Here is a 19,062-nt window from a genome sequence, read left to right as displayed (position 1 = left end):
CCAGAAAGAGAACTTTCGGATATGAGATAATATTTTAAGCTTTATTCATTCTAACAGTATGGATGTGCACGTACGCACGAATCTTTATTAAATACTTGTTTCAGATGCCTACCAGTACCTCCACTATATGAGGTTTATGCATAGTGATGTTCACGTTTGGTCTGGTATGGTGCACTCCCATACAAGAGTTATGAGCCCTCTCGCGGCCAACTGAGTCCCATTTTCACAGGCCTTTAATCATACCATGGAGGTAAAAAAAGACCTCCACGATTATACTAGAGTGGGTGATGTATATAATTAGGATCTTTTTTGGAATATGGTACTTGGAAACCTTTTTTTCATGAAACCTTTTTTCAAAAGGTGGCAAAAACGTGTCTCTCTGTGTGAAACTGCACAGCGGCGTCCACCAATATGAAATGACAAGTTGCACTTTCGTCTGAGACTTTTTGTGCTGCGCAGACTCGCTCATCAATCTCGTTACAATGCACAGCTTTAATACACACCTGTCGCTCTGTTCTGTCATCGCGGCGTCTTCCGGGCAGTCAGGGTTACCGACGCAGCCGCCTTGTTTCAGATCTTGACCGCTCATGGGTAAGGTGGTTGGGATAATCTTCGCAAGTGTTCAAGTGAGTGTTGTCAGGCTTTGCTGTGTCTTGGTGTCGAAAAAAAACACCGGCTACCATTTATAGGCCTAATGCTATTCTGTTCCTATTATTGCGAAACCAGTGTTACCCGTTGCTCAATCTCTTAGCGCTCATTGGTCAATAACTGTTTGTATGGCTTCGAGAGTATGCTCACACAACCACCAGTACGGTCCTTTTATTCTAAAAAGAAAAGTGGGCCAATACAACTATACAATAAGAATAGGGAAAAAAAACGAGAAAAATGAACTCCCCCTTCCACAGTCCTCGTAAAAATGTGCGCATTTGCGCATTCAAAGGGCATATAGAGTTTGTAAAAGCCCCTGTTCATTTATCTCATCGACATAATCCAAAGTCCTATGCAAGTTAATCGTCATATAGATGGTACTCATATTTGTTCTTTAAAAATATCCAAACATTGGTCAAAGCCGCGAAGAATGAACAGCTATTCCCTTTTAATAGGTATTTTATTTCAAATGAAAGTTTATCGAGTAAAAAACTTCAAATGAGACAGATTCTGCAACGTGCAGGCGAAACATCAAAACGTCCGGTTATTCCCGTCCTATGCATGGCGTACATCAAAACCACACAGTTTACATGTAATGGAACACAACACTAACACACGTGAGAACGTTATGAAAATGACCTAAATTCCTAAATTACAGACTTTAAGATGAGCGAGGTTTAGCATATGGAATACCGCGTCCCTCATGGAGAGCCAGCAAATGTAGACATTTGCAGGACGCAATCACTACTCCTGTCGTGTCTCAGACTGAAAGATACACTGGTTGCTGAGATTGGATGTACATTAAATGATGAAACTTTCAGTCTAATCAGGTTTGCAACCTTGTTCAAATTCATCGGTGCCAGTTCACAAACACGGTCCCTCCAGGGGGACCGTGGTCCCTCGTAAGTCTTAGTACAGCTCACAGTCGCTCCATCTACAGCCAGTATATACGCTTGCCGGAGGGATGGATTCATTGACAATGCGATATGCGCAAGTCATCGTCCCGTTCAAAGATTTCGCAATACAAGCTGTGTGTGGCGTGTTTATTCGATAATCGATGTACCAGATACATTAAAGGTTATGTTTGAATATTGTGTTCTAAATGCGAAGGTTCGATTTTGTAATAGCCTATAATGCCGGTCACGATTGGGAAACCAGCATGTCATAAAATATCAGCAATATGTGGATGGGATCTCAGAGTGGACGTGAAAAGGTCAAAGTAAAATGACTATAAGCTTATGGAATGGAGTAGTTACTGATTTAGGCCCCCTACATGCAAAAGTATTCAACTTTTAGGGATATAAGATATTTTTTTCGACGGCAGCAAAAATCAGAGGCAGAGTAAGCCTAATCCACAATACATATAAGCGTGTCAGGCTCTGTCAACGCTTCGCGGAGCCGGAAACGGACTCCGGCCGTTAGATTCTGTACTTCACTAACGAATACATTGAAAAATCTGGCACAGTTTACAAAGAAATGTGTATCATGAATTTATACAATTTCCTCGTTTCTGGCATGAAGCTAGTCTGAATTAAATTGAAATAAGATCAACAATAAAAGGTCCACATGCATTTCATCAATCCTTGGAGAAGAAACACCCGCAGGCTATGAACTTGTAGGTGACCTTGCGAAGTGAATTCCCAAGGAAGAACAGTTGTCCATTTCTTCTAAAAACTTTTTGAAATCATATTCTTGTCGATTTTTGTTTTGGAAGAACTGTACTTCACGTAAATGTAAACTATCAGTAACCTAGGGTTACAATTTTATAGATTTCAATAAAAAAATATAATTTGAACCAAATATAGTACCTTTGCGGCAGTAACAGGCTTACGCCTTTATACATAGGTAGGTATGACTCGGGTAGCTACCTATTACCTGTTACCTAAATATTTCTCTTGACGTGTTGGCGCGAATAAGTTCAATCGTTCCTTTCAAATCTTCCGGAAGTCATTTTAGTGTCCCCGTCAATTTCCTAAAATCATTTCCCTCCCAATCTTGTTTTCGCACAACTTTTTTCATTCTGAAGAAATTGCGACAACACAGTTGCGTAATGCTAGCGCCGATATCAGTAACGTTGTACAACCCGTAAATAACACACTGACACACAGCTCAACAGACACATAGACAAACGACAATACCAATTGACAAAGAAACCGAAATTTAACAGTAATAGGCCTAATAGAATTCTGATTTCTGATTTTTTTTTTATTTTCGATAGTGAATGTACTTGGGTATGTAGTTTTTCTTTTGTGAAATACGGAAAAGAAAACCCAAATCAAAGTATACATTTTGTGAGTTCCAGGAAGTGATGACGAAAACTGACTGAACTGTACATACAGAGTAGAGAGCTGTGCACGTAATGAGCAGGTCTATTCGGGCAAATCATCCGGGAAGACCTGTCGAATATGTTACGCGGAAAACTCGCAGATCTGCGCAACCACGGTGGCCAACACTCCCCTGGTTCGAGTTCATATTACAGCAGTAACGTAAATGAAGCGCTGGGGAGGTAATAATAATAATAATAATAATAATAATCTTTATTACCCTTAATCATAATAACAGTACAATTCAATAATGAATGTACATCTGAGTTGTGCTGTGATAAAGGGTAAATGGAAACGGAAAATAGCAAATGCTAGTCTAGTCCGTTCCCAAAGCCATTGATGTTAAAGCAAGAAAACGAAGAAGAAAAAAGAAACTGAAGTATATCGAGGGTAGTGTACATGAAAGTAGTGGGATTGCAAAGTAACCTAATTGTAACAAAGTAACTAAGTGAATAGAAGAACAACTACATAAATAAATATATAACTAAATAGATACGTTACGAGTAAGTAGAAATGCGTAAAAAAGAAAACGATAAGAGAAAAAGAAAAAAAAAACGTATATAAAATATATATATATTTAAATATGATATACATATATGTAAAGTTGAATATAACTCTTCATCACTTAAAACAAAAAAAAACAAAAAAAAACTAAGTGAATAAGAACATCTACATAAATAAATAAATATATAACTAAATAAATACATTACGAGTAAGTAGAAAATATGTAAAATAAAATAAAACAAAAACAAAAAACAAAATGTATAGTGAAATATATATATTTATATATTATGAATTACATATTTGTAAAGTTGAATATAACTCTTCGTCATGTAAAACACTAACCGTGTATGAGGAGACTTGAAAGGGAGTGTCTGAACGAACTTCTAGTGGTTTTTGTTTTAATTTGATTAGGTAATGTATTCCAACAGATGCAGCCTGTATATGATATCGGTGCCTCGGCCTACAGCCGATGGGGCAATTCCCTCCCCTCCCACACAATACTGAGGAAAATATAAAGACAATGTGCTATTGTGCGCTTGTCAAGGACACACCAATCGTTTACCAGAAACCAGTGCAGTATGGCGTACACGCATACGTCATCTGATCGGTCATTGACCAATGAGCAAGCAGCGGTTGGGCAATAGTGACGTAGGTTTCGAAATCGTGTATAGGGACAACTGTATATATATCTAGAATTAGTCAGAAGTTAGGTTATTTCGAAATTAAGAGACTAAACACTGACAGCAGCGTGCTTGTAAAAAACCCTGGGATTATTACTTATACTTTGCTATGAGCAGATACAATTCGAGAGAAGACTACTACAACAGTGGTTACCATAGTAACGACAGCAGCGGGAGCTCGTCTTCGTCCGGATCACCTCGTTTTGGGGAAAAGAAACATTCTCAAAGGAATCGCGAAGAAAGAGTTAACGGATATCGTAGTCAAAATGAACGTCGGGACGACTATTGGCAAAGCGAACGGTAAGAAAAAATTCGGGAAAAGTGTGTGTATAGGTATGTGATCGTGAGAACAATGCTTCACAACTTTAGGCCCAGCCTACTGTTTTGCAAAACGGCTTTCCCCGAACTAAATAAAATGTTGTAGTGAATTCACATCTGAAAAGTCAACTAGATTCACATCTGAAAAGACAACAAGCCGAATGTGATATTTTTTCTTTGAAAGAAATGATTCTGTCGACTTCAACAACCACACCACAAAACAGTTCTGGAGCTTGTTTCGTATAGTTTGTCTCTTATAGAATATGCCTTCCTTGGTACATTGATCTCAAAAACCGCAAATCAACGGACCATAATTAACGGACATTTGAAAGCTGAAAAAATTGCGACTACTCCTCTTTACAAAACTTTTTTGTCCAGGGTAACGTCCGACAGTGACACGTCGCTATGACAACGAACAAAATTTTATGAGAAGAATGGCTATCAATGTATGTTGTATTGGAGCGTTTTTACGTTTGCTTAACCGTTATTTAAAATCAAAGGGAATTTCTTACACTTTCACGACTTTTGAACAGATTTTGTATATTTATCCAATTATATATTCAGCTTAGAGGCCAAAAGTTCGTTTATTCTGGGAAAATTATTCTAATTAGGGTCAACCGTCTCTGTAATGCACATATAAAATGAAAAAAATTGTCTCGTTGAATGAAAGACATATTTCTCTCCTGAATAAATCCTCCTGACGTCAATTTTGGATCGCGCGTAATATCCTGTGTGATTTCGGCTATTTTGGCTTACTAATTCGAAGTGGGCGGTGCAAGCCGGGAAATCGTCACACATGCACGAAGGTTGCGCAATCTGGAGGGGCCAGCGCGAGAAACCCCGTGCAGATGAACCAATTCACGGAGCGAAATAATCCCTCCGCATGAATGAAAGAATGAAGAGGAAAACGATATTGATACGGCTATTTTTCAAGATTAAAGTGAATAAATAAATAAATGGAAATTATTTGCGTTAGCGAATTAAACGTCTTGTTTATATGAGTGTTTATGTCGATAAAACGATTCATCAATATGACATGCGGAGGAAAGTAGTCCATAGCACTCTGAACCATACAGAGAAGTCAATCTCTCTCTCTCCGGTGCTATTTTCACAACTAAGATGTCCTACTACGATGACGGTGAAACGAGGTGGGCAAGTATTTTTACAGATTTCGACCTCTTTTCATTCTCAGTATCATTATTTGACTCCTAAAATCGATTTAAAATGACACTAGAAAGATATAAATTTGTTTTTGTCCGCCGGGATATGAGTATTAAGTGACTTATAACAAAGAAAAGAAGCCAACCACGACCATCATGGCGGATAGGAAAAGCACGTGTAAAAATGCCGGCTGGCTCCCATATGCCCATTGAGAAAAATGTACATTTGATTCATTAATTTACCAACTCTTCGGGCAAATCGGTAGGTATGGTGGTATTTCCAACAAATGGAAAGTTGTTCCTGTTAAAGTGACACGGTTAACCTTCTTGTGTGCGATTTGAAGGAGGAATTTGTGAACTGCCCGTGTTTGACGCCGCGACGTGGACCCTTTGAAAGTTTCATGGAATCGCCGTTACATTTCAATGTAACGGATCGAAAGAACGTCGCGAGACGACGTAATGTCCAGTTGAACAGAATACTTGACTCCTCAATCCGAGAGACTAAACCCGCATTTTTTTCGTAAAGACATTGTTAGGCGGTTTGTCTGTGCAGGTCTTGTCAAAACGGCCGCCTGCGCCTGCCTGACGTCAGACCGAACGATACATTGTGTAGTATAGTATTAATTAAATATCGGAATCTTATCACTTTTGTGGGTTATCATAAATATTTGCCAGGTCGTAGATGAAAATTTGATATTTCTCTTTCCTGATTTTGTAAGAAATGGTCGTACAGTGATTTTTGCTTGTGCATAATCTACCGGCATTGGACGATCAAGCAAGGCTCCTGGACTTGACTGGATTTCTGAATTTCTGTCCGACATACCAAGTCGTAGCATGGAAAATGCACAATGACCAGTAATTGTTTTATTTTTCCAGATCACCGCAACGAAAGTCTAATCGATTGTTTCACAGACGGTTTAGCTACGACGCACGGCTCTCCAGTTTTTGTTTCTAAACTAAGCGAAATCTGACAGCAAATGAATGATTCATCACACACTCACAGAGATATCATTGTTTGAAATTGCCCAACCTTTTCTTTCACGGTCAAGTTGAATTTTGTCCCTAAGGGTCCACTTGTACCAACATTGCTGTTGGAATCTTACCCATGCCAGTAGCTAAAAACAATTCAGAAATTTAAACTGAAGCAAATAAATTCAATTGACTGTACAAGATGTCACATTGATTAAAGTACAAGATGACATGTCGGCCAATCGAGCACGTTTTGCCACAATTCATTCATTTTGGTATAAAAATATTATCTGTGCAGTTGATGTTTCACAGTTCAAAAATTTAGCCCAGTGCGTTTTGATATTTTCCTGGAAAATCAACTCGCTGGCTAAAATGTTCTCACTTCTCAAGTGTCATGTGAATGGCCTTCATTTGAAACCATTCGAGGTTGTCATAGCCATACATATCATACGTAAGAGGAAGTTTTGGTTGCATGGATGTTATCAAAACACGTCTTTATGAAATAAGTCCATAACACCCAGTGCCATATTTAGTGAGCTGAATATTCTTGGCCTTGAATCAAAACCAATCCTTGAAAATCAATTATCTTTCCTCTCCTTGCATTGATTGAAGCGTCCTTGTGCAAAAAGAATTTTCTTCCCTCCCCATGCAGTGATTGAATCTTCTGTCGCGTCTCTATTGAACGTTATATTTAGTAGGTATTTTTAGGTCTAACATCTTAGGTGTTCTTCGCCGTTTACTGTAATTCTTCAGGCATTTTGGAGTGTACTTAAGTTATGCAGACATATTCTTCTCACATCAAGCTGAGAAAAAGTGCCAGTGAAACAGGAAATTATTGTTTCCTGTTTTTAACTGCCAATTGGTGATTAGATGCCTGAAAATGAAGGCTCATAGCATTGATAAATGCTAATGAAACTGGAAATTGCTATTATGACGAACTTGTATCATTAGACTAAATCCAAAATTCAAATGTGTTTATGAAAGGAATTTGGAAAGGGAAAAGTCACAGAGTATCATAAGCTGAGCAATATTTATGCTACTAACTGCAATATTTTGGCAAAATTCACCTCTAAATCATTTTCCTTCATCCTTGATAATTTTATGTTAGAATCCCATTGTACATAATTTTGAATCACAATAGGATGCTGTGATTTGAAGGTCATTGACCTATTTACATTGTTTTCACACTGCTCCGTTACATGATTAGTTAAGCTGCATTGTATAAACAAGCCGTTAGTTTTTCGTTGTTTTAAAAGCTAGAAGTTGCCATTTACTATGCTTTTCCATTGAAGGATGCATTTTGGTGGCTGTTGTATATTTTAAAACATTCCTAGAGACTTCAAAAACCATCAGCCTACTTTTGAACTTTATACGGGCACTTGTGTGATGTTGATCAAACAATCCTTTCTCTATCTGCTACTTGTATAGTTGTACAGTGACTAACCATACCGTTTCCACACCCTCAGGTCCCAAGATTGGGTGCCTGAACAAGATGACAGAAATGGTAAAGATGGCCCAGCGACAAGAGACCCTGATGGGCCTCCTGGTATGGAGCCCGAGGGTGTCATTGAGGTAAGATTTTTACTTCCCTGCCCAACAACAAACTGCAAATTGGCAAAGTTTAACCTGTTCATCCCCAATTCCCTGTAAACTGGTCCACTCTTTCCGTTGATAACTAAGGGGCTGGGTTATCCCATGGTGGTGAAAGGGTTAACCTTTGTCTTGCTAGGCCTGTGACTTTTCCCCCCTGTAAAGTCACCATGGTGGTGAAAGGGTTAAATGTTAGAAATGTTGCTGCCAGGGTGACTCAGTTCCAGGGATGGTCTCAGAACTTTGTTTTACTGTTGGTATTATGCCAAACTTATTTTTGATGCAAGATTTCTTTGAGGATACTGTTTCACTAGTGATGTGTCAGCTTTTGAAGGATGGTGTCAGCATTTTGTATATCAATCAAGTAGCATAATGTTCTCACTTTGGCATTACAGAGTACCTGGGAAGAGGTAGTCGATAACTTTGACGATATGGATCTCAGAGAAGATTTACTTAGAGGAATATATGCCTATGGTTTTGAGAAACCTTCAGCTATTCAGCAACGTGCGATTATTCCTTGTTGCAAGGGTAAGTGTGATTTGACTTTCCTCGAAAGATTTATTGTACCCAGACCATCTTTGTTTTCCAAAACACATGGATAGCTGGGATTTTGCATCTGGTGCTGGAATAGTCCAGTACAAAACCCATATTTTACCAAATTTTACATTTGCTTGGAGAAAGTATTTTACTTCTGTAAACATCAGTAGTGCTACTATACAGTTCTAATGTTGTATTGTGTGCTGAGGTTAATGCAGTGAACCTTTGCCTCTCCAAATATTTGTTCAGAGTCCAGTGTCATATTCCAATTCTAGGAAAATCTATGTTTTTGCACAGTTGTTAAAAATATCTGTGCATTAAAATCTTAAGCCTTTATTCTGCTAGGTCCATCACTTCCCCAGCTGACAAGTCAGAAAAAAAATTGGTATGGGGCCAAAAATTCTCCTTTAAAATACCAATAAATAGGGTCTATTGTACATGTTCATTCACCTGCTTTGCATGGTATCTTGTGGCAGGTTTAGTAAATATAAATCTTACTTACAATGTATCTATTTTCAATCATTCAAGGCGCTGTAAAACTGCAAGTACGAGACATGCTGTGCCTTGCTGGTTTTACGGAACTTGACCTGAAAGCGAGGCATGAACTTGGCAGGATAAGGCCAACCTCGTGTCACCATTAGGTCAAGTTTGGAAAAATACAAGCATGGCGTAATGTGGCTCATATGTAACCTTTTAGCGAAAACTTGAATAACATTTGAACAGATACTGTAAATACAATTTTTACTGACCAAGCCATCATGCCAAGAGGGTGAAATATTACAAATTTGGCTCCATACTGCTTTAATTGACCAAGCAGATGGGAAAGTGATACTGCCTGGCAGGGTAAGGGTGAAATGCATTGGACCAATCTGCTCAATGGATATGAATTTACACACTTACAATGTACCATATTCAGTTGTCCAAAATGCATACAAACATCTGATCTTGCTGAATACAATGGCAAGAATGTTCTACATGTGCTGATACAGATGATACCAAGGGTTTATATCCAATAAGGCACGTAAATGCACACAATTTGAGAATTCTGCTTCTGTCAGGGAGGGAAGAAAGACACATAATTTGTGGCTATCTTCACTAAAAGCAAGCTAAACTTTGCATCCGACGTTGGCACCCAGTGATCATTACCTTCACTGGCTCTGTCTGTGTGGCGCATGGGAGCTGAGCATGACTTTGCTTTGATGCAGATTCCCTTTCCACGATGTCGGAGAGCAAACCTGTCCCCGGCTGTACCATGCACATACACATGGGCATGCTATCGCTGGTGTGGGCAGATTCTTGCATATTCCTACTCCTTCCCAGAGTCACTATGTGACAGTTACTGGCGAGAGAGACCATGCAAGAAACATCCACTGACTTTCATGCGTACCCTCACTCTGTGTACTAAGCTTTTTAGCCCCTTCACCACAGTGGTTTGAACCGATCCCATTGTTTTCTGTGGTAAAGTTGGACCTCTAGACAGGGAAATGGGGGTGAATGGTTCAGAAGCATGGGTAAATGGTTTGGGAGCTCTAATAACTATGCTCCTATTATCTACTGGGGTAGGGGCTGCTGCTGTTTACATCATGTGGGAACCATATAAATATCTCAAGGGTAAATCCTTGCCCAAAATCACTGCATATTGGAACCATCAATCCTTTGAGCGCTAAACTCAATTTTGTTTCCTTTATTCATTTTTTCCTAATTTTTCCTAAAATTTTGATAATAATCATTAGCCAATGAAATGTGATGTCCAATTGGTCCAAAATTATGAAAAAAATTACAGAAAAATTCATAAAATTGGAAAAATGATGCAGTAAAATTTTGGCAGAAAAAATAACAGTGCTCAAAGGGTTAACCATATGGAAAGAGGTAAATTGGTAATTTTCTGTCACCCTTTAATGCCATTTTATCAGCGCTGAAGTTTACATATGTCAATATCACGGGCAGTTTTTTCAGCTCCAGAATCAAAAACATATCCTTTGTGTTTTCAAGATTCTTTCTTTGGCTTGGTATTTTGTGTTTCATCTTACTGGATGTTCTCTGCTATTTGAATTTTGCAGGTAACGATGTCATTGCTCAAGCCCAGTCTGGTACTGGCAAGACTGCCACGTTTTCAGTAGCAATTCTGCAGCAGCTCAACATTGAGTTGCAGAGCTGTCAGGCGCTCATCCTTGCTCCAACACGTGAGTTGGCACAGCAGGTAGGATGATGTTCTCAACCGAAACTTCCATGCATGCTTGCTGTGTAAATATTGATAATCTTTTTTGAGTACCATTACTGACAATTCATCCAATATAGAACCCCACTCGGATGTCAATGTACAAAGGAATCTGCTGTTTTGAGTGGCAGATGAGATGAATTTCAACAAAAGGGGATGAACACCTATGATAATAAATGATGTTGCTTGGCAACAATCACCAAGTACCATAAGGCATGGCCTGTGATTTTCAGTGACTTGTCTAAATGAACTCAAAAAATTTTGTATGTAATCAAATCATCAACTCTTCCACACTCTCATGCAAGGGTAGTGAAACAGCAAGTACTGCCAAGGAAAAATATTTCATCAGCTTCATTATACATGATTGTGTATCATTCTAGACTATTGAAGCACTTTTAACTTTTAAGGTAGTGTGTGTCTTGAAAGTGAATGACTTACTTTTGCTCAAATTTTCCTTATGGAATCCTTAGACCATTCTCTTTCAAAATCAAAAATAAAAATCGGGGATCACTGTGCAAATTTTGGTACTAGAGAAACAAATAATCCAATATTTACCGATATTTAAATTTCAAAATGGACGCTATCCCTGTGTTAACTCTATGGAGAAAAAATACAATTTTCACATTTTGAAAAACTAAGTTGGTGATAAGTTTCCTTACACCAACAGCTTTAAAATGAACCCCTACAAGTGGTATATCAGAAAAGAATTGTAAAAGTTTGAGTCCCTGAATATCTGTCCCCGAGGTGCATTCCATTTTAAACAGTTTATCAAATTTTACCCACCAGGAGATGTATTAGGAACTGAAATCAGGTGTAACCTTCATTCTGAAGTACTGAATGTTTTGCTTGGGTCATACTGTGACAGGCTTTTTACATCGCTTCCTTTTTTCCCCTTTTGTCAACCCAGATTCAAAAAGTGGTCATTGCTCTTGGAGACTACATGAACGCTGAATGCCATGCCTGCATAGGAGGCACAAACGTCCGTGATGACATTCGCAGACTGGAGTCTGGTGTGCATGTCGTCGTTGGTACCCCTGGTCGTGTGTACGACATGATCAACAGAAGAGCACTCAGTGAGTGTAATTTACAGTCTTCATCTGGGAGTTTCTGTAATCTTAAGACACAGGTGAAAAATGTACCTGATAACGAACATCCCCTCACCACAGGTGTAATGTCTCAATAAACTTGTCAGAAATGTATTTATTCGCCAGTTTTTCTGACAACATTTATCATATTTTGCTGTTTATTGAAGTTCTGGATACATCGTGACTTTTCATGACACCATGGTGGCAGTTTTTTCATTCTCAAAAATTTTCAATAAATTGCCTTGACAATAATGACACTGATATTGTGCCTGTTTGATGACCACACGTATGGTTTTAACAGAATAAATTCTTTTGAACAGATGTGCAAGACATTAAACAGTTTGTACTTGATGAAGCTGACGAAATGTTGTCCAGAGGATTCAAGGATCAAATATATGACGTGTTCAGGCTCTTGCCAACAAGTGTACAGGTAAGCCAAGGATGCAAAACCATATTTATTCTTCAGTGTAATAATTACCCTTTGAGCGCCAACATCAATTTTTATCACCTGTATAAAATATATCACAGTCAATTTTTCTCAAATTTTTGCCAAAATTTTGATAAAAAACTATATATGTCCATTTAGTTCAAAATTAAAAAAATTCAGAAAAATTCATAAAAGATTGGTAAAATGTGGCAGTAAAATTTTGGTGGAAAAATTACAGCAGTCAAAGGGTTAAAAGACCTGTCTTTCCATTTTGTTGTGTCACAATGGGAGGGGAGGGACTTCGAGGGTCTAGCTGTGTTACTTGAGGTATTCAAATAATTGATTGTAAGATTTCTGCAAAACCATTGACAACTTCACTGTGACACACACACAGACCTTGTGTCCAGAGTTTATCTCATTGTGAGAACACTCATGAGGGCCTGCATTGAGACTTAATGTGGAGGATGTAAACTTTTGCTCAATCATTCTTAAGGAACCTTTCAACCACTCTCTTTCAAATTAAGAATATCAAATCAGGGGTCACCGTGCAACTTTTTGTACAACAGAAACAAATAACCCAAAATTTACCAATATTTGAAATTCAAAATGGCCGCCATCCCTGTGTTAACTCTACTGAGAAAAATAAAATTTTCAAATTTCGAAAAAACTAAGTCTGTGAAAAGTTCTCTTACACAAACAGCTTTAAGATGAATCCCGACAAGTGGTATATCAGAAAATAATTTGAAAGTTTGAGAGTCCGTATATCTGTCCCCGAGGCAAGATCTACCTTAAAAAATAATATTCTAAAATCTAAGGGGATAGCCTGACACACATCTTTGCAAATTTATCACTTTAATTCAGCTCATTAAGATATACTTACTTGGGAAGCCAGTTAAATCAATTGCAATACTTGCATCCCCTTGAGAAGGTTTTAATAAATTTTACCCGACGTTGGCACCCAGTGATCATTACCTTCACTGGCTCTGTCTGTGTGGCGCATGGGAGCTGAGCATGACTTTGCTTTGATGCAGATTCCCTTTCCACGATGTCGGAGAGCAAACCTGTCCCCGGCTCTACCATGCACATACACATGGGCATGCTATCGCTGGTGTGGGCAGATTCTTGCATATTCCTACTCCTTCCCAGAGTCACTATGTGACAGTTACTGGCGAGAGAGACCATGCAAGAAACACTTTTTTAAAAATCCTGAATTGAAAATTTAATTTCATAGCCTTTTGTTATCATATGTTCATCATTCAATATTTCTGCATCCATTTTGATTTTGTGCAATAATTGAGAGTAACATTCCTTGTGTCCATGTTGAAAAATTGCACATTTTCTAATTTTTTTTCATCGTCGTTTTCCGCAGGTCATTCTTTTATCTGCCACTATGCCAGCTGATGTCCTGGAAGTGACGAAAAAATTTATGCGCGAGCCGGTCAGAATCCTGGTCAAAAAGGAGGAACTTACTCTTGAGGGTATCAAACAATTTTATGTCAATGTAGAGAAGGAGGTAAGTGCATTCTTTAAAGTTTTTTAAAAGTTTAATGATTTCATTGGGATCACAGTCAGATTAAAGGAAGTGGGTTCTTCCAAGGTTTTCTGAAGTACATTGATGATGGCATGTCTGGTGAAGACCAATCTACCTTGATGGTTGGTATCTTTGAAAAGGCTCAACCTGTTCACCTCTGATCTCATCTGTAGACAGGTCTAGAATCTCCATTGATAACATTTGCTGTTGGGCAAAACCATTTTGGTTACGGGGTCAACACAGACACCGGAGTTAGCAGATGCGAATGTTTACTGCTGTCTTCAGATTATACTTTGCTGAAATGCCCAGGTGGATCCCTTTGACGTGTGACTGGCCTGCTTGACAGGCAGTTTGACGTGATCAGATGCCTTTCAATGTTGATTGTGAATTGAAATGAGCTGTATGTCAGTATGACATACAGATAGCTCAGATATATGTTGGTTCTATGATACAAGGTCATATCCTGATGATTTTGTAGTCAGTTTTGGTTTCGGTGTACTTCGCTGTGATCGTGTGCAGTTACTGCATGGATTTTCCTGCAAATGTCTCAGCTTGGCTACGTAATGGCAGATTGGCGCAAGGCTGGTTAGGATGTCTCTGCACGACATGTCATGTTCCCAGCTCTGGCATGAACAGAACTTTCAGATCAGAGCCAGGGTCAATGACAGCTTTGTATCTTAGTTGTCAAAGTTTGCTTAGTGTTTGTGTGTGTGTGATTGTTGCATTTACGACAACAGGGTTGTGCCTCTGATATGTGGTGTTCACATTTTATTTTTTTTACTGCTCACAGGAATGGAAATTAGATACACTATGTGATTTATACGAGACTTTAACTATAACTCAGGCTGTAATTTTCTGCAACACACGGCGGAAAGTCGACTGGTTGACAGACAGAATGCACAGGAGGGATTTCACTGTGTCAGCCATGGTAAGTCTCTTCAGCATCTTTTGCAAAACGGGGTTTTGTCTCTAATCCCCTTTTTCCTGTGTATAGAGTCTAGCAAAGCTCCACTATCAGCATTGACAACTATGGGCATTAGGCTAAACGATGGTGGCAGAAGGTTTAAAATAATGAGGATGTACTTAGTGTTTGGAGGAAAGGTCATGAAGGTCTCCCTGTTTGCACTTTTTCAATTCTATTTCTGTGTGAGATGCCATGAAATGTTTGCAATAAAGACCCCCTTATGTTCCTTACCTGCTTCAAATTTGTTTTGCAAAGTTAAATTTTGTCAAATAATCTTTCCAAAAATGTGAGAAATAGAATTCCAAAACCATCAATAGTTAAGTATAATTTTCAAAATTCAAAACATCAGGATCCATGCTCAGACTTTTAGATGGACAATTTGAACAGATGATGTCCAGTCAAATGTAGTCTGGTCATGTCTGTCAACGGTAGCCCAGGAAGAAATATGGGACTAATCATCACACGACAAAAAGATCTCTGCTATATTTATTTTCATACGCCTGACATTTTGTGCATTGGGTAGTTTATGCTGTGTGTGCTCTCTTCCCAGCATGGAGACATGGATCAAAAGGAACGTGACATCATCATGAGGGAGTTCCGTTCTGGTTCCAGTCGTGTTCTCATCACAACTGACCTCTTAGCTCGTGGCATTGATGTACAGCAGGTGTCCCTGGTCATCAACTATGACCTGCCTGCCAACAGGGAAAACTACATTCACAGGTAGGCACTCCACATTACTGATCAATGGGTGGTGGAAGGAGAGGGGTAGTTTGAACACCCAGGTGGTTTTGGACATATTGTCCTGTATTCATTCCTACCCTATTCTGTTCACATATGTACCTGGGTGAACTTGTGAGCATATTAAAAGTGCAAGACCATAATTTTAGTCGTTCTGTAGTAAGTGGTTAGAGAGAATGATGTTGTGTTGTCATTTGTGGAAACATTTTTGAGCTGTATGTTCCATGTATACAATGCTTTAGGGTTGTACAGGTTGCAGTGTTTTCATCAGCAATATGCTAATTCCGGTACCAAAATGATTTATTCTAGAAAGGGTATTTGCAACAATCATATGAGAAGACAGTAAAAAAAATTGCATTGTGGTTACGGTACCCTCACAACTGCAATAGTAGGATATTTTAAATGGTTGGATAAACTAGGCAGCCACAGCCTGTTTCATGAACCAATTGTTCGAGATGTTCAGGATACAAAGTACAATTATTTTGCATGGATATTTCTGTGTGCCAGTCAGTTATGATGCCTGTACAGAAAACCCTAATGTTGTAACCTCTCCCCAAGTCTTGTAAAATTAATCTAGTTACACCCTGAACTTCCTAAAAGCGCCTATGTGTGTGATCACGCTAACAGTCCATCTGGTGGTGTGATGATGGCTCAATAGGTCGTCAAACGGAAGGAGAGAAAACCGCGGCACTGTTTTATGGGTGAGAGACGGGAAGACCCTGTCTGAGGACTACTCTCTCAATCCACAGTGCTACATGAGCCTTCAGTGTTCACAATTTACATAACAATGTATAATTTTGGCATTCTTTTGAGGGAGAACCCTGATGTCTTGCATCTTGGAACATTGCCAAAATCTTTCAAATCAAACTACCAAGATATTGAGAAATTACTGCTGTTTGAGAAAGAGTTGTAACACTTCTTCACTGTCTTGTTATTTGCAGAATTGGACGTGGTGGACGTTTCGGTCGTAAGGGTGTAGCGATAAACTTCATTACCGCTGAAGATGTTCGTATTCTGCACGACATTGAACATTTTTACAATACTCAAGTCGATGAAATGCCTATGAATGTTGCCGATCTGATCTAGAGATTCCGTGACATTTTCTCCGCCGTGGTAATTTTTGCCAGCTTCAGCTCTCTGTATCCGATTTGCATATTCCGATGCGACTACTGTGATATAAAAAAACGAGTCTTTGACTACGAAATATTTTTCGCTGGGCTGGCAAAATTTTTGGCTCACTGAGTCAGGGCAGTGTTTCTCCCTGCTCCCATTGATAAAGCAACCGAGACAAAAGACGGTTGTACATTTTTTGAATATATAGATAATTATTATACAGTATTTTGTGCAGGCCACAGCGAGGCCAGTGGACTTTGTGTGAGTGTAAAAACCTAGTGAACGTACAGAAAAAGAGGGTTTCTCTTCTGTTTTATTTTGTTGTACTTGTACTCTTGCTGGCCTTTTGATATTCTCTCTATTTAAGAAAGTAAAGAAAATTAATGTAAGGTAATTATTCACTGGGACCGTGACCACTCTGTGAGACACAACCCAACATTTCTTTTTTGGTAGACAAAAGTAGCGAAACCTAGGGTAGATATTTTTTGTCACTTTTTTTTTCCTTTTTTGCATAAAAAATCATATAGAGACACTGCGTCCCCCTCTTTTTCGGGGGCAGATATCAACTATAAAAAAAATTGTCATTTAGGTACTTGGTCATTTCAGGGCATGGCTCGAAAAACGGTGACCTTTATTACCCAGCACTGTAGTAAGTGTGGTGAAAAGATTGATGTTAATATAAAAATGCATATGTGTACAATGTTGAAACGTAGACACATTAAAAAGTTAATTTACTTATGGAAAGCTTTGTGTGAGGATTGCTGTATTCTATCCCCAGCAGTGCAACAGTTTGTTGGATAATTTACATGTGTGCGTATTCCCGCTCATTTGTTGGCCACATCAACATACTTCTGACTAACAATTGTTCTTTCTGACTCAAGAAAATTTTAGTTCTTTGGCAGACTGGATCACAAACCAGGTCATTGTACTCCCAGACAGTTCCAAAACATGAACCTCCAGTTCTCTATCCACCATTGATTTCAAAAATCATGAATCTGTTGCGATACAAAAATGATACTGAAAGAAAAGCATAGCAAAAATGACTCCTTGAAAATTGCATTTCAGACCTAGTGTCTTGAATTTGTATGTGGTGGATGTAAGAACCATTTCAACATGCCACAAATCCTGTTCTGCGGTGTACTGTCAAATTTGGGGCCGACTCGCAGCGATTTCGAAGCTGTTATCCAATTGGTTGGCAGAATCGTACCGTTATAATGAAATAATACAAATAAACTCCCTAAGTTGCTGTGAATAGTGACAATCGACCAATCAGATATAACCTTGCAAACACGCTGCGAGTCAGCCGCAAATTTGCAAAACAAATACAAGCTGAGGGGTCTGTCCTTGTCCTTACCCAGAGCTAGCTGTATGTGTTCATGAATGAGCCACGTTGTAAGAAATCAGTAAACTGATAAAAGGTGGTTTGCCAAAACTACTAGTAATGCAATAAAGTCTAGCAGATAGGCTAATTTTGTGCCGTAGAGTTTCGCAAAGGAGTACACTAACAGTAAATAGTGTGAAAGAAATTAACTGGGGTGATCCAACACTGCACTTGTGAAGTACCTACCATGTCCTATTGGACATTTTCACTCGTGCAATTTGTCTATCTGGGAGTTTGTCCTACCAAAACATTGTGAATTGTTTCTTTGCTGTACTGACTGGCAAGGGGGATTTTATCAGTTTATCAACAAAATACAATTTAGAGTGTTTCAATACGTTTAAGAAGCCCATCTCGGTACTGGGCAAAACTGACACAGTCATTCACTACTTGCTGTACCTGTGTAACAAACTTCAGGGTCCACTCACTCCAGGGAAATTCCGTGAATTTCAAAGTCTGCTGGAAAGGCCATGAAAATGAAACCAGCCTGGAAAAGGCCTGGAAATTTGATAAGACTGCAATCATCCAAAATCATGAAGTGTAATGGTCAGTATATGGTATAATTACAATGGAAAATGATAACACAAAATAAATGATGTAGGGAAAATAGCAAAGAAGACCTCAAAAGTCATCAAAATTTCTGAAGTCCTTGAACTCAAGGTGACTGCATTGAACATGAATTACAAACATAGACATGGCAGTGAAAAAGGTGAGCACATCAAACCCTAGCCCAGTTGGAAGACTTTCTGCTGCTGATGGACAGAAAAAAGGGGGCATGTCAATGAAGAAAGCAACATTAATCTTACGGATTTAATAGATAAGCGGATGCCATGTCAGCTCATGGTTGAAGTGTACAAGTGGAAAAATCCTTTGTTTCC

At 38.8% G+C, this 19,062-nt stretch overlaps 1 protein-coding gene and 2 non-coding genes across 5 annotated transcripts; all 3 read left to right on the top strand.

Annotated features, from left to right (window-relative positions):
• Window positions 1-4,161: 4,161 nt before the first annotated feature.
• LOC139118833 (eukaryotic initiation factor 4A-I-like) lies at window positions 4,162-17,550 on the top strand. Of its 3 annotated transcripts, none has more exons than XM_070682327.1 (10): window positions 4,162-4,456; window positions 8,070-8,175; window positions 8,589-8,721; window positions 10,791-10,930; window positions 11,856-12,021; window positions 12,354-12,463; window positions 13,830-13,973; window positions 14,782-14,919; window positions 15,506-15,675; window positions 16,635-17,550. In XM_070682327.1, exons 1-10 carry the CDS (start codon window positions 4,266-4,268, stop codon window positions 16,777-16,779), a joined length of 1,443 nt encoding a protein of 480 aa, XP_070538428.1. In that variant the 5' UTR covers window positions 4,162-4,265; the 3' UTR covers window positions 16,780-17,550. The 3 variants fall into 3 exon arrangements, with proteins under 3 accessions (XP_070538428.1, XP_070538430.1, XP_070538429.1); XM_070682329.1 differs by lacking the exon at window positions 4,162-4,456 and adding an exon at window positions 5,479-5,622; XM_070682328.1 differs by lacking the exon at window positions 4,162-4,456 and adding an exon at window positions 5,572-5,626.
• Window positions 9,850-10,099, top strand: LOC139119506 (small nucleolar RNA SNORA73 family). Its single transcript, XR_011548948.1, has one exon. It is a non-coding gene; the product is annotated as a small nucleolar RNA SNORA73 family (small nucleolar RNA).
• On the top strand, window positions 13,406-13,655 carry LOC139119505 (small nucleolar RNA SNORA73 family). Its single transcript, XR_011548947.1, has one exon. It is a non-coding gene; the product is annotated as a small nucleolar RNA SNORA73 family (small nucleolar RNA).
• Window positions 17,551-19,062: the final 1,512 nt, after the last annotated feature.

The sequence above is a fragment of the Ptychodera flava genome, chromosome 19 (assembly GCF_041260155.1).
Source record: "Ptychodera flava strain L36383 chromosome 19, AS_Pfla_20210202, whole genome shotgun sequence".
Classification (NCBI taxonomy): domain Eukaryota; kingdom Metazoa; phylum Hemichordata; class Enteropneusta; family Ptychoderidae; genus Ptychodera; species Ptychodera flava.
This window is presented reverse-complemented; position numbering and strand designations above follow the sequence as displayed.